Here is an 18,339-nt window from a genome sequence, read left to right as displayed (position 1 = left end):
AGCAATCGCTCCAGTAAGATGCTTTTGTATCTCACTGTGTGCACGTGCAGTGCAGCTGCTGCATGTGCGCACACCACATAGTGCTTCAGGCTGCGATCGCTGCCGTTGCAGCGATAAGGTCTGACTTAGGCCCATAGATGGCTTTGTAAAACAGACTTATAGTAAATCTACCCCTTGGTGATCATGACCAAAAAAAAGTAGCATTTATTTAGTTTTGGAATTTCGTGGACGATCATCTTCCAATTAATTCCATATCAATGTAACGAACAAACACAACCAATAAGACTGCAGCAGTTCTAATACAAATTAAGTAAATGTACCTTACCTTCAAATGGAACGACTTGCAGATGGTGTAAAAACATTTCTGTTTCGAGACATTTTCCAATTAAAAAAAAACAAACTTAAAACTCCTCTGGGGTATTATGGACCAAAAACAACGAGCAGATATCTGTGATTCAGCCCAATAATTATTTCAAATCCATTGTAGATCTCTTGTTTCAGTTTTGTAAAAACATGTATTTAGTTATGTTTGAAATGATTTACTATTTTACGCTATTTTGCACAGCCAAGGGTTTACTATAGCTTTCTCCAGAAAATTCTAACATCCCACAAATATGTTTACTGGCATACACATGCTTAACATTTTACTGCAAAAAAGTTGGACCATCTCTTTTCAATCATGATATATTATATGTAAAGTATGCAGATTCCGAACACTGCGGCTCAGTGACTGTTGACAGCACTGGTTTGTCATTCTGATGGCACTGCAAACTTAGTTTGGCACTTTTTCCCTCCTGGCATAAAAGTGGGGTGATGAAGTATGAAACCCGTACTGCCGGAGCTATAGACATAAAATGTGCTGACATACACTTTCCGAGATTAATTTATGAATGAGCTCTAGAACTTCTGAAAGAGAATTTCAATTAAGCGCAGACGTTGCCGTTACAAAAACTTCCATGTGTTAACGGTAGAAGATCTACTGTATGGAAGCTTTTGGCGGCAGTTAAGGAACAAAGCTATTTTTTGATGTATGTAAGAGCAGTAAAAGGTACGCTAATTTAAATAACGTTCTGGGTGACATCATATCTATTTTTACATATTTTTGGGTAAAAGCCACATTCTATTTTTGGTTGTTTTAGATGTAGGATTTACTGGACTTTAGATTCTCTTTCTTCTGCACATTAACACATAAAACTTTATGGTTTTTAGACCCTAAAAAAAAAAAAGGCTAGTTTACTATGTTAAAAACAAAATATGGAAAAAGTTACACAAATAAGAATAGTAAAGTCTGTTTCTGAGCAAAAGGTCTATAAAGGCAATACAGTTGGTGGTTACAACGTCAGTTTGATGTATCCAAATAAGCATTAAAGTTTTTTTTAAGGCTAGAACATTTGATCACCTGGTTAGAACAGTTTGGATGAGATGTATCAAACCTTGGAGAGAGATAGGGACAGATGTACTAAGCCTTGGAAAGTGATAAAGCTGAGAGATAAAGTGCCAGCCAATAAGCTCCTGACATTGACACTTTTATATAATTAGACTATACTGTGAGATAAGGGTATCAGATAAATGATGAGTATGAAGCCTTGTTTCTTAGATTCTTTTATAGAGATGAATGGGTTCTATACTCATAGGATACTTCTAGAACAGATGCAGTCAAAATGTTAAGGCCTTATACCTGTTACAATGGGAATTCCAGTAGCTGGAGACAGACAAGTACTAGACACTATGGGAACAGAGATTCCAATCAGATGGGCAGTGATGCTGAATACTGGGGGCGTGTAAGACTCTTGAGCAGAGGATGGCACACTGGGCCTTATTCAGAGCTGAATGCAGCCGTTGCATTGGTTCTGTAGGCCGGGGGTTTGCTGTCTGTGCACGCACAGCAGCACACATGCGCAGGCTGTCATGATGTGATCGCAACCCTGGAAAGATGTGAACACGTCATTACTGACAGGCAACGGGTGTCCGGGGGCGGTGCCATGTCTACTCCTCTTCCCCCGTTTCGGGTGGGGGCCAGACAGGGGTCATGTTAAGGGGGGGGGGGGGGGGGGCAGGGCAGGGCTGACCCGGAAATTTCGGAGGAGCACGCAAGCCGGAGCACTAGATCAGCCGGGGGTGCATCGATGCAGGTAACAAATGCCGCGATAAGCAGCAGTTTATCGGGGCTAATAGGATAGCCCCAGGTGATATCATTACCACGGGGAAAATAGGATACCGCCCATAGTTTGAGAATCTGTATATGGGGGGTAATTCTGAGTTGATCGTACAGGAATTTTTTTTAGCAGTTGGGCAAAACCATGTGCACTGCAGGGGAGGCAGATATAACATGTGCAGAGAGAGTTAGATTTTGGTGGGTTATTTTGTTTCTGTGCAGGGTAAATACTGGCTGTTTTATTTTTACACTGCAATTTAGATTGCAGATTGAACACACCCCACCCAAATCTAACTCTCTCTGCACATGTTAAATCTGCCTCCCCTGCAGTGCACATGGGCCCTCATTCCGAGTCGTTCGCTCGGTATTTTTCATCGCATCGCAGTGAAATTCCGCTTAGTGCGCATGCGCAATATTCGCACTGCGACTCCGCCAAGTATCTTTGCTATGAAGAAAGTATTTTTACTCACGGCTTTCTCATCGCTCCGGCGATCGTAATGTGATTGACAGGAAATGGGTGTTACTGGGCGGAAACACAGCGTTTTATGGGCGTGTGGCTGAAAACGCTACCGTTTCCGGAAAAAAAGCAGGAGTGGCCGGAGAAACGGGGGAGTGGTTGGGCGAACGCTGGGTGTGTTTGTGACGTCAAACCAGGAACGACAAGCACTGAACTGATCGCACAGGCAGAGTAAGTCTGGAGCTACTCTAAAACTGCTAAGTAGTTTGTGATCGCAATATTGCGAATACATCGGTCGCAATTTTAAGATGCTAAGATACACTCCCAGTAGGCGGCGGCTTAGCGTGTGTAACTCTGCTAAATTCGCCTTGCGACCGATCAACTCGGAATGAGGGCCATGGTTTTGCCCAACTGCTAAAAAAATTCCTGCTGCGATCAACTTGGAATTACCCCCATAAAGTAATGTTGTACCATACTCCTTCTAAAGTTTTTACGCTTGAAGTCATGCAATGAATGAGAAAAGTAATAGGGAAAATGATAAAAATGTATGGTGAACATGCCCAGTGGCAGCAGGGCCGAAACTAGGATTTCTGTCACCCGGGGCAAGGTAGTCATTTGACAATACCCCCCCCCCCCCCCCCCCCCCCCCCCCCCGAAAAAAAAAAAAAATTATTTATATATATATATATCTCTTTCAGAACTTTTTAACCTGAAAAACTGCCTTTTCTAACATAAATTTCATATCCAGGAAAAAGTGTCCCCATTTTACACATTGCGGCAGGAAAAAGTGTCCCCATTTTACACATTGCGGCAGGAAAAAGTGTCCCCATTTTACACATTGCGGCAGGCACGTGTCCCCATTTTACACAGTAAGCTGGCAAGTGTCCCCATTTTACACAGTACGCTGGCAAGTGTCCCCATTTTACACATTGCGGCAGGCACAGGTCCCCATTTTACACAGTACGCAGGCACAGGTCCCCATTTTACACAGTACGCTGGCAAGGGTCCCCATTTTACACAGTACGCTGGCACAGGTCCCCATTTTACACAGTACGCAGGCACAGGTCCCCATTTTACACAGTACGCTGGCACAGGTCCCCATTTTACACAGTACGCTGGCACAGGTCCCCATTTTACACAGTACGCTGGCACAGGTCCCCATTTTACACAGTACGCTGGCACAGGTCCCCATTTTACACAGTACGCTGGCACAGGTCCCCATTTTACACATTACGCTGGCACAGGTCCCCATTTTACACAGTACGCAGGCACAGGTCCCCATTTTACACAGTACGCTGGCACAGGTCCCCATTTTACACAGTACGCTGGCACAGGTCCCCATTTTACACAGTACGCAGGCACAGGTCCCCATTTTACACAGTACGCAGGCACAGGTCCCCATTTTACACAGTACGCTGGCACAGGTCCCCATTTTACACAGTACGCTGGCACAGGTCCCCATTTTACACAGTACGCTGGCACAGGTCCCCATTTTACACAGTACGCTGGCACAGGTCCCCATTTTACACAGTACGCTGGCACAGGTCCCCATTTTACACAGTACGCTGGCACAGGTCCCCATTTTACACAGTACGCTGGCACAGGTCCCCATTTTACACAGTACGCTGGCACAGGTCCCCATTTTACACAGTACGCTGGCACAGGTCCCCATTTTACACAGTACGCAGGCACAGGTCCCCATTTTACACAGTACGCTGGCACAGGTCCCCATTTTACACATTACGCTGGCACAGGTCCCCATTTTACACAGTACGCTGGCACAGGTCCCCATTTTACACAGTACGCTGGCACAGGTCCCCATTTTACACAGTACGCTGGCACAGGTCCCCATTTTACACAGTACGCTGGCACAGGTCCCCATTTTACACAGTACGCTGGCACAGGTCCCCATTTTACACAGTACGCTGGCACAGGTCCCCATTTTACACAATACGCTGGCACAGGTCCCCATTTTACACAGTACGCAGGCACAGGTCCCCATTTTACACAGTACGCAGGCACAGGTCCCCATTTTAAACATTACGGCAGGTGGTGGGGAGAGGGAGGGAGAGAGAGAGAGGAAGGGAGAGGGGCTGACTTACATTTGAAGCGGTTCTCGCCGCTCTTCAGCCGCCTCTCCCTCCTCGTCTGCGCGGCTCCGGGCTCCCCCTTCAGTTCTCCCTCCTCCGGCGGGGTTTCGTTGAATGACGCGTTTGCGCCGTGACGTCACGACGCAATCGCGTCATTCCGTGAAAACCCCACCCCCCGAGCTGGGCACTCGGGAGAAGGGGGTTTAAAAGTGCCGCGGCGGTGTTTGGGGGTCTCGGCGCCCCCTCCAATCCGGCGCCCAGGTCACCTGCCCCCCTAGCCCCCCCCTAGTTTCGGCCCTGGTGGCAGCAATCACTGCACTCAAGTTTTAACTTGGCATCTAAAGTGCTGAAAGCTATTGTTAAACGTAGATCCCTTGATGGCTTCATCTTTTGATTTAAAGTTAATACAATGATTCACACTGGAAACTGTTTACTCACATTACTGTATGTCTCCCGCCCCTAATTTATCTGTTTCTTTCCAAACTTTTTTTGCTACAATGTTATTTTATTTTATTATTTTTATTGATACTTTTTCAATAAATCGACATGGTCATTAGGTCGACATGGAAAAAAGGTCAACATGAGTTTTTAAAAAAAATGTTGGTGTCGTTTTCTTCGTAAAGTGACGGGGAACTCCAATTAGTGCACCGTGTCCCCTCGCATGGTTAGCTTCGCACGCCATGCTTCGGGGTAAGGTGCCTCACTGCGCTCGGCACAGGTTACTATTCCCAATCGTAGTCCACATGGATCGTAAAGTATGAAAAAGTTCAACATTTTTTTTTAAAGAATTTGAAAAACCCACGTCGACCTTTTTCTATGTCGACCTAATGAACAGGTCGACCTAATGCATGTCGATCAACAGTAGTCTACCTAATGACTGTCGACCTAATGACCGTAAGCCCCATCAAGGCACCCTAACAATCTAGGTTTTAAGGAGATCCATGCTTGAAAACAGATGTTAATTAGTACCTCAGTTATTTTGATTTAAGTCACCTGTGCTGAAACAGGGTATCTTTAAAAAAAAGAGCGATTAGAGTGCTGTGACGTCTGATGAAATCACCATTCAGTGACGAAACGCATCATGACATGCTAAAGCAGATATACTACTCAAGAAATGGTAATCTGTACTGAATAAACCTGAAACGCTACTTCCTGATATATCAAGCTTACTCAGTTTATACAGTATTAGTCTCTCTACATAACTGCTTCACTTTTCTCTTTCTTGTACTTCATTGTTGTAAACCACACAGAGATTTGTTTGATACAGCGGCTGAGAGATACTAGACGTATTTATTCATTTAATTCCAATTGGTTAGTTTATGTTTGGTGTGCGCAAGACAACCCTAGCAAGTCTACCAAAAGATTCTCAGAAACTACACTGGAACCCGCCCAGTCAGTGACAGCAAAGTTTTGCGGTTGCCATGCATAAAAAAATGTCACCTCAATGTGTGTAGGGTAGAAGTATATTTATTGCACTAAGTAGTAGTTCACTACAGGGAACACCATACGGTTACCGAGGATGCTGTGCTTTGATCCAGATCCTGGGAATTATACTGCAACTGGAATTTCTGTCCCTCAAATCTTTTTTGTGGGCAGAATGAAGATATCTGTGGTGCTCTAACAAAGTGTCATACCAGAACAGTAAATAAATCAGGATGAAACAGTAGGTGCAACAGTAACAAATGATGATTGTGGTATGAAAAGTTCAACATTCAGAATATCAACATGGTCTGAATGGGAATGGGTGTGGATTATTGTGTCGATCAGAAATAGGCAGAAAGTCAATAGGTCGAACCCATATGGTCGACAAGAAGTAGATCGACAGGGTCAATAGGTTGTCATGAACAAGGAAGACACTCCAAAAGGTCAACAGGTACAAAAGGTCAACGTGGAAATGTCGACACAAGTTTTTTGGGGGGGTTTCAGGTCATTTTTTATGTGTTTAACCACATGTAAGCCAAATTATGTACATTTTGCTACCACTTCACTTAGAACAAGTTACTATTATTATTATTATCCTTTATTTATATGGCACCACAAGGGTTCCGCAGTGCCCAATTACAGAGTACATAGACATATAATCAAACAGTTGATGACAGTATAGGACAAGTACAGGGTAAATAAACATAGTTACATCAGCAGAAGACACTGGAATAAGTATCAGGTGGCAGAAGACTGCTGGAGTCGATGCAGTTGAAGATTATTAAAGTAAGAAAGGATAAGCACATGAGGGAAGAGGGCCCTGCTCGTGAGAGCGTACATTCTAAAGGGGAGGGGTAGACAGACAGGGGTGACACAGATGGGGTACACAGAGAGTGTAGAACAGAGGGTTAGGATGAGATTTGGCTGGGTTTGGTGAAGAAGTGGGTCTTGAGAGCCCGTTTGAAGTTTTGTAGAGAGGTGGAGAGTCTGAGGGGGAGAGGTAGGGAATTCCAGAGAAGTGGTGCAGCACGCGAAAAATCTTGGAGGTAGGAGTGGGAGGAGGTAATCCGTAGGCAGGAAAGTCGTCGTGCATTAGCAGAGCGAAGAGGACGGGTGGGAGTGTAAAGGGAGATAAGATCAGAGATGTAGATGGGAGAGGAGTGGGTGAGGGCTTTGTAAGCGAGTGTGAGAAGCTTGAAATGGATTCAGTGAAGGTCTAGTAAGAGAGGAGAGGTAGACGTAGTGCGTTTGGTGAGGAAAATGAGCCGGGCAGCAGCATTGAGGATAGATTGGAGTGGAGAGAGGTGTTTGTCAGGAATGCCAGTCAGGAGGAGATTACAGTAATCCAGTATGGAGATGACCAGTGAGTGGATAAGAGTCTTAGTAGCATCTTGGGTCAGAAAGGGTCTGATCCTGGAAATATTTTTTAGATGAAAACGGCAGGTTTGTGAGAGGTGCTGAATGTGTGGTTTGAAGGAGAGGGAGGAGTCAAGGATTTCTCCAAGACAGCGCACTTGGGGGCTAGAGGAGATAGTAGTGCCATCAATAGATAATGAGATTGTAGGAGGTGAGGTTATGCGGGAGGGAGGAAAGATGATCAGCTCGGTCTTAGACATGTTAAGTTTAAGAAAGCGCTGGGACATCCAGGAAGAGGTAGCAGAGAGACAGTTGGAGATACGAGTGAGGCGAGCAGGGGAGAGGTCTGGAGAGGAAAGATAGATTTGGGTGTCATCAGCATAGAGATGATATTGGAAACCAAAAGAACTAATGAGCTTACCTAGTGAGGATGTATAGAGAGAGAAGAGGAGAGGACCAAGGACAGAACCTTGGGGTACACCTACAGTTAGTGGAAGTGAGGGGGAGGTGGAGTCATGAGAAGAGACAGAGAATGAACGGTCAGAGAGGTAGGAAGACAGCCAAGAGAGAGCAGTGTCACGCAGACCAATGGAGTGAAGGATTTGCAGTAGGAGAGGATGGTCCACAGTGTCAAAAGCAGCAGAGAGATCAAGTAGAATAAGTAGAGAGTAGTGTCCCTTAGATTTAGCAGCATGGAGGTCATTGCATACTTTTGTAAGGGCAGTTTCAGTGGAGTGGAGAGGACGGAAGCCAGACTGGAATGGGTCAAGTAGTGAGTGTGAGGAAAGAAAGGAAGTAAGGCGGTTGTAGACAATACGCTCAAGGAGTTTGGAGGCAAAAGGGAGGAGAGAGATGGGTCGGTAGTTGGAGAGAGTGTTTGGATCAAGGGTAGGTTTTTTAAGAATAGGAGAGATGAGTGCATGCTTGAAGGCAGAGGGGACAGTGCCTGATGAGAGGGAGAGACTGAGAAGGTGGGAAAGATGGGAACAAGCAGAAGGAGAGAGGTAGCGGAGGAGGCGGGAGGGGATAGGGTCAAGTGGGGAGGTGGTGAGGGGACAGGAACGAATGAGGGCCATGACTTCCTCTCCAGTTGCATGGGAGAAAGAGGTCAGAGTAGGTGGGAGGGATGGGGAGGGGTGGTAAGGGATGGGGGAAAGCTGGTTACTGATGGTCCGTAGTCCCCGTGGATAGTAAATTATGAAGAAGAAAGGGAAAAAAAAACTTTTCGACCATTTGAACCTGTTGACCTAATGCATGTCGATTAATCGGTCGACCTATAATCTGGAAACGCAGTCGGAATGTCGACTTTTCGGCATGTCGACCATGCGGTTTCCCATGGGGGTGTTAACTAACCATAACCCCAAAAATCTTGTGTTAACCTTGTGTCATTCTCCACACTTTGGATGTCGACATGTTCAATGTCAACCTCCCTTCCGCGCCCACATTCTGAATTTTGAGATTCTGAGCATATACCCAAATTATGACAGCAGTCTTCCTATAAGGCTCATCAGACGTAAAGCTAAAAGCACTAAATATATTGGCCATTTATAAAGAAAATCATCTACTGACAGTTTACATTTACAGTTTATGTCATTTGAGAGCTGTTATGTTGAATGACTTAAAAAATATACCATGAGAATAGTCACGTTTCATCTGCAACCAGACGATTCATCATGCATAAAAACAGGAGCTCGTTTCAAGGAAGGTAAGAACACAAGAATACTTTGTTCATTTTGTTTTAGAACACAGACTTTTGGTTTCCATTGTAGCAATATTAAATATCAAGCCGTTTTTAAAAAAGGCAAAAGAACTTTGTTTTCACTGGCCGGATCATAGCTTTCAATCACATTTAACAATAGACAACGCTGGTCGTTTAATATATATAGAGGAGAGGTTAATAAAATACCCTTTACTAAAGAAACGCACTTCTTTCTCTAAAGATTCTGCTGATTGCGAACAAATTCTTTAGTCGTGTTTTCTTTCTGGCAGTTGCTTGGAATTGGGCAGCAGATCTGAAGCACTGAAATGATATCATGTGCCTTCTAATACTCTGTCTTTTGATTACGCTCTTGATCAAAGTGAACGGTATTGTAACACTGAATTATTATTTGTTAAAGTAGCGCTGGTAACAGACAAAAGATATATAAAAGAAAAAGAAACCTGACATAACAGTTTAAGTTAAGAGGAAACTTACATTTCCAGAAAGAAATGTGGCCTCCTCACAAGAGCATTAATTGCCTAATATCAGTGTCAGTGCATGTGATCCCTAAACACTCAAGACATCTGTTTGAAGAAATCCCTGTTCACCACTACAAAAGGAAAAACACAATTGCACGCCAAGTGCTGTTACGCAGCGCACGGGATCTTTGCTAAAATAGTATCATTTGTTTTCAAGCTGAGTTTCCAAACTCTCGTTCCCTAAAGCAGAACAGACAAATTAAATTACTAATGTCAAAAATATCCCCGTAAATAGCAAGAAACTAGGCAATTAATATTTCTCAACCAGCAGACAAGATGTTCCCAAAATGAAGTGAGTCCCTCACACATCCGCCTTTTTGAGAAACAAAGACATGAAAACACTTCACGTCAAAGGATAATTATATAGGAGGCCGAAACCCTTTAAAAAAACTTAATATAAAGCTCATCTCACAATGACAATGAAATACCAACGGATGCTTCCCGGCATTTACTGAGAAGTACTGTAGACTGATTAAAATCAACGTTGTCTAGGAAATTTTTAAGGAGTTGGCGAAAATGGTAAAAAGATTTTCTCAATACTGACCTATACATACAATGGGGCAGATGTATTAAGCCTGGAGAAGTGATAAAGCGGTGATAAGTGCCAGGTGATAACGCACAACCCAATCAGCTCCAATATGTAAATTGATAGGAGCTGATTGGCTGGTGAGTTATCTCCTTCCACTTATCACTGCTTTATCACTTCTGCTTAATACATCTGCCCCAATGTATGCTGTATGCATTATACACTTATTATGGGGTATATTCAATTGAAGTCGAAAACTGCCGTCTGTCGAAAAGACGGCAGTTTTCGACTTTTTAAGGTCAAATCCTGATTTGACCTATTCAATATTTCCCCAAATTTTTCGACAAGTCGATGAATTCGACTTGTTGAAGAGCACGTGGATCGGCGGAATAGCTGCCGATCCACGTGCTTGTGTCGAAAACGGTTTTGGCCCCCTTTTCGACCATCTCAGTCCGACAAAAAAAAATGTCGGACTGAGATGAGGGATTAGAGCAGGAGAGGGGGGAGAGCCATAGGGAGACGGGGGGACAGCCGCGGGCAGCCAGAGGAGATCAGCGCCACAGCACAGCGCTGCAGCAGGATGTCACACAGCCGCGCCGCTCACGGCAGCTTCCACCCTGCTCCAGCAAGTGAGGTCACCTGATGCGACCATGCCAGGCAAGTGGTTAATACGTTAACAGAGTTCAATACCATATTTACTATCGATTTGAAAATCGACCCAAAATCACCATTTTCAATAGAACCATCAGAAATAGTTCTATTTGATTTTACTTCATGTAGAAGTGTCTGAAACATCAATATGATAGAAAATACATGGGAGAGAAGCATGTGGGGCATTGAAAGGCACAGCAAGGATTTTTTCTTAAATCGTGGATGTGCAAATTAGCCCAGGAATGAAGGTTTATGTGGGTAATACAGTGCATGTGACCTGTTTTGGCCAATAAAAATGCTTTTGTATAGTTTTGTCAATTTGGGGTCGATTTTGGGGGGGGATTTGTATAGATTTTGGGTCGATTTTTGATGAATACAACACTTTTAAGTACTTCAAATAGAACTTACATCACAAAGCAATTTTTCAAAAGGAACTCAAATTCGACTTTTAGTAAATTAGCTATTTGGAAAAGAAACACTATAGTCGATTTGTGGGGATGGTTCTATTCTGGTCGATTTTAAATAGACCCAAAATCGACTTTTAGTAAATATACCCCCAAGTTTCATCCAACTAGTTGGCTGTTTGGCTGTTTAGAATGAAAACAGACAAAAAAACGGTTGATCAGTCAAGTTGGTTAAATCTGTTTGACAAAAGTTTTTTTGTCTGTTTTCCGGTGTTTGGCTGACTGTCATTTGCTTCCATACACAACCAGATTTTCATTCTAACCAGCCACCTAATTGGATGAAAGTTGGTATGGTGTATAGCCAGCTTAAGGGGTATATTCAATTAGCGTCGGATCCATGCCGACATGTATTTGTCGGAATGGATCCGACAACCCCTATTCAAATCTCATCTCTATCGACTTTTTCAAGTCGAATTGAGATGAGGGACCCAGAGGAGGAGAGGGGGGGAGCCGCAGGGAGACCAGCGGGGACAGCGCCGGCAGACGGAGGAGATCAGCGCTACAGTAGCGCTGCAGGAGGATGTCACACAGCCGCCCGACCTCACGGCAGTGTACACCCGGCTCCAGCAAACATGACCTCACTTGCTGGAGCCGGGTGGAAGCTGCCGTAATCGGCACGGCTGTGTGACATCCTGCTGCAGCGCTGTGCTGTGGCGCTGATCTCCCCTATATGCCCGCGTCTGTCCCCCCGTCTCCCTGTGGCTCTCCCCTCCCTCCTCCTCTGGGTCCCACATCTCAGTCCGACATTTTTTTATGTCGGACTGAGATGGTCGAAAAGGGGTCCAAAACATGTCAGTTTTGGTCCCGTTTTCGACACAAGCACGTGGATCGGCAGCTATTCCGCCGATCCACATGCTTTTCGACAAGTCGAAATCCTCAACTTGTCGAAAAAATTGAATAGGTTGGAACCCATTCCGACCTAAAAAAAGTCGAAAACTGCCGTCTTTTCGACAGACGGCAGCTTTAAACGTCAATTGAATATACCCCTAAGGCTTACGGTCGGAAAAGCAAGAGAATACAGATAATAGCTTCACCTGTCCATTACAGACTGGAAGACAGGAGTTTAAAGCAGCAGAATGCAGCGCTCCGGTAATGGCATAGCACCAGATGCATTATACACCTTGAAAGTAAAGTGGAGAGCAATTGAATAAAACCATTACGTTGTTACATTCTGTGATTCACTGAATATGCAATTTCATGTTTTGGGGGCAATTTTCTTTTAGATTTCATGAATTTTCACACTGCTTATAAAAAGTGTCAGTAACATTTGTTCTGGTTAGTAGTGGTTTATAAATTTGTGAGAAATTACGTTTTGTCAGTAAAAAGTCAATTCACATGTTGACAAACCTGGGAAGATCTGGATAGGTGCCACCTGCTGGGTACTGCAGAATTGTCATAGCCAGACATTTGTATGTACTCCAGGCACGGCTGGAGTAATAGAAACTCTGCAGGTCCTCACTGACTCAATAGCCCATGGATCAAGGAGGTGGAACCTCATTATTGGTCTAGTCAAAGAGTGGTCTGTGCAAGGTTATTATCACTGTTTGAGCTTCAATATAATTAGAGCCATATAATTACCAAGGTGGGATTCTGCCAGCTGAGAGTTTTCCTTTTTGTCCTTCGAATAGCAACTTGTTTGCTGCCAATACTGGATTCTTTATTCCTTAAAAACAAAACCAGTACAGACATGATGAATATCACAAACACATTACAATTACTGGTAGACTTGAAATTCAGTAATTTTCCAGATGGCAAAAGTATCAGATACAAATAGAAATATAGTTTACTGTGACAAACAAGAAGTGTGAGCACGTACCTATATGTGTAAATCTGTTCCCATGGAGATCTTTTACATATACGGAAATAGAATCACATCATTTTCTGGAAAGAACATATCGTCTGCCTGCGCTTTTTTTTACTTGTATCTTATTTTTTGTTTTATTTTAATGCTGTGTGCTAGATTTATCAAACTTTCTAAAGAGAACAAGTGGAGATATTGCACATATCAACCAATCAGATTCTAGCGATAATGTATCTAGTATGCTATATAAAAAGAAAGCTGATTGGTTTGCTATGGGCAACACCTATAGTTCTCTTTAGAAAGTTTGATAAATCTGCCCTTTGGTCTTCACAAAAGTCATGTTTTTCACATGCATTCTTGAGTTTGTAATTATGAGACACTATCGCCAACAGGAGACTGTTCCCTGGATCCACCACCCTCAATTAATAAAATAGAATTACTGGACGATACCTATAGTTAAGGAACATTAAACACGTTCTTTTTACATTAGAAGTGTCATATTTACAGTATTTCTTTCCACTTATATTATCCAGCTTTTTATCTACTTTACTCTATAGAAGAAAAATCACTGCTTTAATACTCCAGTCCTGAATCAGAAGTGGACGCGATGCCGATTTTTCCTAAAAAACCCTATGGCGCATGTGTTACCGTGACAGTATGCAGAGACTGCTGTTGCGCCAGCATTAAAACTAGCAGCACAAAACCACGGGCTATCTTGGGCAGTGTCTGGGAGGTGGCCATGTTTAGAGGAATTTCATTAGGAGCGCCTGCCATAGGATGATGCAAGTGTTGATGGTGAACGCGATTGCGAGCCGATGGTAGAGTGTTCAGAACCACCGGCGGAGTTGCACAGTCCAAAGGCACTGAAGGTGGACGTCTCAAGGCTTGCGCCAGTCCGGCACATGCTACCACACAAATGGCAGGCTGAAACTAGCACCTGCATATTACTGCCGCTGCGACTCTGCAAAAGTTGTAGCAGTGCAATAATTAGTGGCCACCTCTGAATCAGGCCCTAAAACTTCTGTTCTGCTTGCAGCTTCTGTGAATATGAACTTTACTTATAGGGGGAGATTCAAATGTTTGAAAAGTCAGTTGGGAGTCTGTTTTTTCCTATCTAATAGACAGGAAAAAACAGACACCCAACCGACTTTTCAAACTTTTGAATCTCCCCCATAATGTTTAATAGAGGTGGAATGGAGAGGAGAAAAGAAAGAGGCAAAACTTGAAGCAAAACTTGAAAAGACCAATTAAACTGTACTGTGTAATAAGTATATGTAATATCCATTTAAGCAGGGGGTTCCCAAACTCGGTCTTCAAGGCACCTTAACAGTCCAGGCTTTAAAGGTATCCATGCTTGGGCGCAGGTGACTTAATTATTAGTACCTGATTCAATCAGCCATGGATAGCCTTAAAGCCTGGACTGCTAAGGTGCCTTGATGACTAAATTTGAACCAAGCAGTTAAATAAAATGCAAATAAATAAATAAATGCTGAAGAACATGACCAGTCAAAGCAGCTCTGAGCTAACACACATATAAATAGCAAATGCAAAGAGTCTTAAAGGTAAAAAGCATTCTAAATGAAATTGTTGTTACTGATTAATTCATCAATTGCTATAATCCAAGGTTGCCAATAATGCTTCCACCGTCTTAATACATAATCAGTCCTTTATCATACCTCCCAACATGACCCTCTCCAGGAGGGACATAATGTTATGCTTCTGGACTTTTCTCTTAATTTATGATTGACGACACCTGTTTTGGACAGGTTAAGAGAAAAGTCCAGGAGCAGAGCATTCTGTCCCTCCTGGACAGGGTCATGTTGGGAGGTAAGCCTTTATGGAAACAGTATCACAGACATAATACATTTAAACATGGACCATAATCCATTTCCAAGCTCTCACACAAATAGGGTTGCAGATATATTAACCTGGAGAAGGGATAAAGATGTGATAAAGCAGTGATAAGCGCAAGGTGATAACACACCAGCCAATCATTACGGATTTGAAAAATGACAGTTATACTTTCTCCCCATTGCCCCATTGTCTATAAAATAAGTTATTCAAATGTGGACCAGAAGCTCCTGATGAAACTGCTAAAGAGCAATAAAATGCATCAAAGAGCTACAGTATATTGGTAAAGCCAGAGGAATTGAAATGGAACAGTGAAAAGGACACTATTTCCCTGAGTGCTCGGTACTGGAACGAAGCGGTGACTGAATCGGAGCCGAGAAATAACCGTCAATATCTAAATGCTTTGTGCTGTGGATAATGGTGGTCATTCCGAGTTGATCGCTAGCTGCCGTTGTTCGCTGCGTAGCGATCAGTAAAAAAAATGGCTAATCTGCGCATGCTCCGCGATGCACATGCGCGTCGTACGCGTACAAAGTCCTTTGTGGTTTTGCACTGGTTCTAGCGACGATTCCAAACGCACAGCCGATCACAAGGAGATTGACATGAAGTGGGCGTTTCTGGGTGGCAACTGTTTTCAGGGAGTGTTTGGTAAAACGCAGGCGTGGCTGAAAAAACGCAGGCGTGACTGGGCGTTCGCTGGGCAGGTGTGTGGCGTCAAAAGCCGTCCCTCCGCCGTTAAAATCAACGCACACGAAGAGTAACTACAGGGCTGGTCTTGTTTTGCACAACAAGATTTTAAAGGAGCTCTGCTGCACAAGCGTTTGCACTTCTGCAAAGCGGCCTACACACTCCCCAGTGGGTGGCGACAATGCGTTTGCACGGCTGCTAAAAACTGCTAGCGAGCGATCAACTCGGAATGACCCCCAATGTCTTTTGATCTACACATAGCAAACATATAACCATGGCTCATACCGCTCAAGGATCCCACTGCACCAAAGCTTAAAGATTTCCCATCCATTATGCTGGCGTCGCATTCTATTTCTCCAAGAAGATTCAAGTTTGATCCCATTCCTGCATTTGTAAAAGGAGAGTCCTACACATAACAGAAAAAAAACCACAAAAATTGCCATTAATATCAAGCATTAAAACAGGATTTTGATACCTACCGGTAAATCCTTTTCTCCTAGTCCGTAGAGGATGCTGGGGTCCATTTTAGTACCATGGGGTATAGACGGTTTCCGCAGGAGCCTTTCGGCACTTTAAGACTTTTTAACTAGTGTGAACTGGCTTCTCCCTCTATGCCCCTCCTCCAGTCCTCAGTATAGGAACTGTGCCCGAGGAGAAGGACAACTTCGAGAGAAGGATTTACATTAACTAGGGCGAGATTCACCCACACTCTGCAGACATGCTTCCTAACATGACCATAACATAACCCATGCTAACGTGCATGTACAACAATACAGACAACCTCTGTAAAAAACAAACACAACACTTGTGTAAGAACGGTTAGCAAAATTCTGCAGGAAAATTGAGCACGGGGCGGGCGCCCAGCATCCTCTACGGACTAGGAGAAAAGGATTTACTGGTAGGTATCAAAATCCTGTTTTCTCTTACGTCCTCGAAGATGCTGGGGTCCATTTTAGTACCATGGGGATGTACCAAAGCTCCCAGTACGGGCGGGAAAGTGCTAATGTTCCTGCAACACTGACTGACCAAACTGAAGGTCGTCAGCCGCCAAGGTGTCAAACTTGTAGAACTTAGCAAACGTGTTTGCAACTGACCAAGTAGCTGCTCTGCAAATTTGTAATGCTGAGACACCCCGGGCAGCCGCCCAGGATGAATCCACTTTCTTCGTGGAATGGGCCTTTACCGAAATCGGTATCGGCAACCCTGCCTTAGAATGAGCATGCTGAATCGTAACCCTGATCCAGCGAGCAATAGTCTGCTTAGATGCCGGACACCCAATTTTCTTGGGGTCATAAAGGACAAACAAGGCTTCTGTTTTCCGTAATCTAGCCGTTCTTGGCACATAAATCTTCAGAGCCCTGACGACATCCAAAGACTCGGAAACGGCTGAGGTGTCAGAAGCCACTGGCACCACCACAGGTTGGTTAATATGGAATGAAGACACAACCTTAGGAAGAAAATGCTGACGCGTACGCAGTTCAGCTCTATCTTCGTGAAAAACCAAATAAGGACTCTTATGAGAAAGAGCTCCTAATTCAGACACTCGTCTGCCTGATGCCAAGGCCAACAGCATAATCACTTTCCAAGTGAGAAACTTTAACTCTACCTCCTGTAGGGGTTCAAACCAGTCCGATTTTAGGAACTGCAACACCACATTTAGATCCCATGGTGCGCAAAACACCTTTAACGAATGTCTGAACCTCAGGAAGAGAAGCCAATTGTTTCTGGAAGAAAATGGACAAAGCTGAAATTTGGACCTTGATGGACCCTAGTCGCAAACCAGCATCCACCCCTGCCTGCAGAAAAAGGAGAAGCCGTCACAATTTAAAATCCACCGGAGGAGATTTCCTGGATTCACACCAGGAGATATATTTTCTCCATATACGATGGTAATGTTTCGACGTTACCCCCTTTCTAGCCAGAATAAGGGTGGGGATGACTGCCTTAGGAATACCCTTACGAGCTAGGATCTGACGTTCAACAGCCATGCCGTCAAACGTAGCCGCGGTAAGTCTTCATAAACTAACGGGCCCTGCTGAAGTAGGTCCTCGTGAAGAGGAAGGGCCCAAGGGTCCTCCAAGAGCAACTCCTGAAGAACTGGATACCAAGCCCTCCTTGGCCAGTCTGGCGCAATGAGAATCGCCCGAACCTTCGTTATTCTGATCAGCTTGAGAACCCTTGGTGTGGGTCTCTCGACCTGGAACAGTAGGTCGGAAGTTTCTTGTTGAGACGAGAAGCCATCATGTCTACTTGAGGGAGACCCCAACATTTTGACAGGTCTGCAAAGACCTCTTGGTGCAGGCCCCATTCTCCTGGATGGAGATCGTGTCTGCTGAGGAAGTCCGCTTCCCAGTTGTCCACTCCTGGAATGAAGATTGCTGACAGAGCTCTTGCATGTCTTTCTGCCCAGAGGAGTATCTTTGTTACCTCCACTATCGCAGTTCTGCTTTTTGTTCCTCCTTGACGGTTGATATGAGCCACTGCTGTCACATTGTCCGACTGGATCTGTATGGGTAGATCGTGGAGAAGATGCGTTGCTTGTTGAGAGCAGTTGTACACTGCTCTCAACTCCAGAATGTTTATATGAAGAAGCATCTCCTGACTTGACCACCTTCCTTGGAAGCTTTTTCCTCTCGTGACT

General features: G+C 44.1%; 1 protein-coding gene across 2 annotated transcripts in view; it reads right to left on the bottom strand.

Moving 5' to 3' along the window:
• The window catches only part of TASP1 (taspase 1), a 547,122-nt gene that overhangs the window by 426,826 nt on the left and 101,957 nt on the right, over positions 1 to 18,339 (bottom strand). For both annotated transcript variants that reach the window (XM_063918540.1, XM_063918539.1), the window contains exons 6-7: positions 15,984 to 16,104; positions 12,938 to 13,022 (exon numbers count right to left, since the gene is read on the bottom strand). In XM_063918540.1, the coding sequence (XP_063774610.1) occupies positions 12,938 to 13,022; positions 15,984 to 16,104 (206 nt within the window). The remainder of the gene's footprint in view (positions 1 to 12,937; positions 13,023 to 15,983; positions 16,105 to 18,339) is intronic.

The sequence above is a fragment of the Pseudophryne corroboree genome, chromosome 4 (genome assembly GCF_028390025.1).
Source record: "Pseudophryne corroboree isolate aPseCor3 chromosome 4, aPseCor3.hap2, whole genome shotgun sequence".
In the NCBI taxonomy this organism is placed as follows: domain Eukaryota; kingdom Metazoa; phylum Chordata; class Amphibia; order Anura; family Myobatrachidae; genus Pseudophryne; species Pseudophryne corroboree.
The sequence above is the reverse complement of the archived record's forward strand: the minus strand, read 5'-3'. Positions and strand labels throughout refer to the sequence as shown.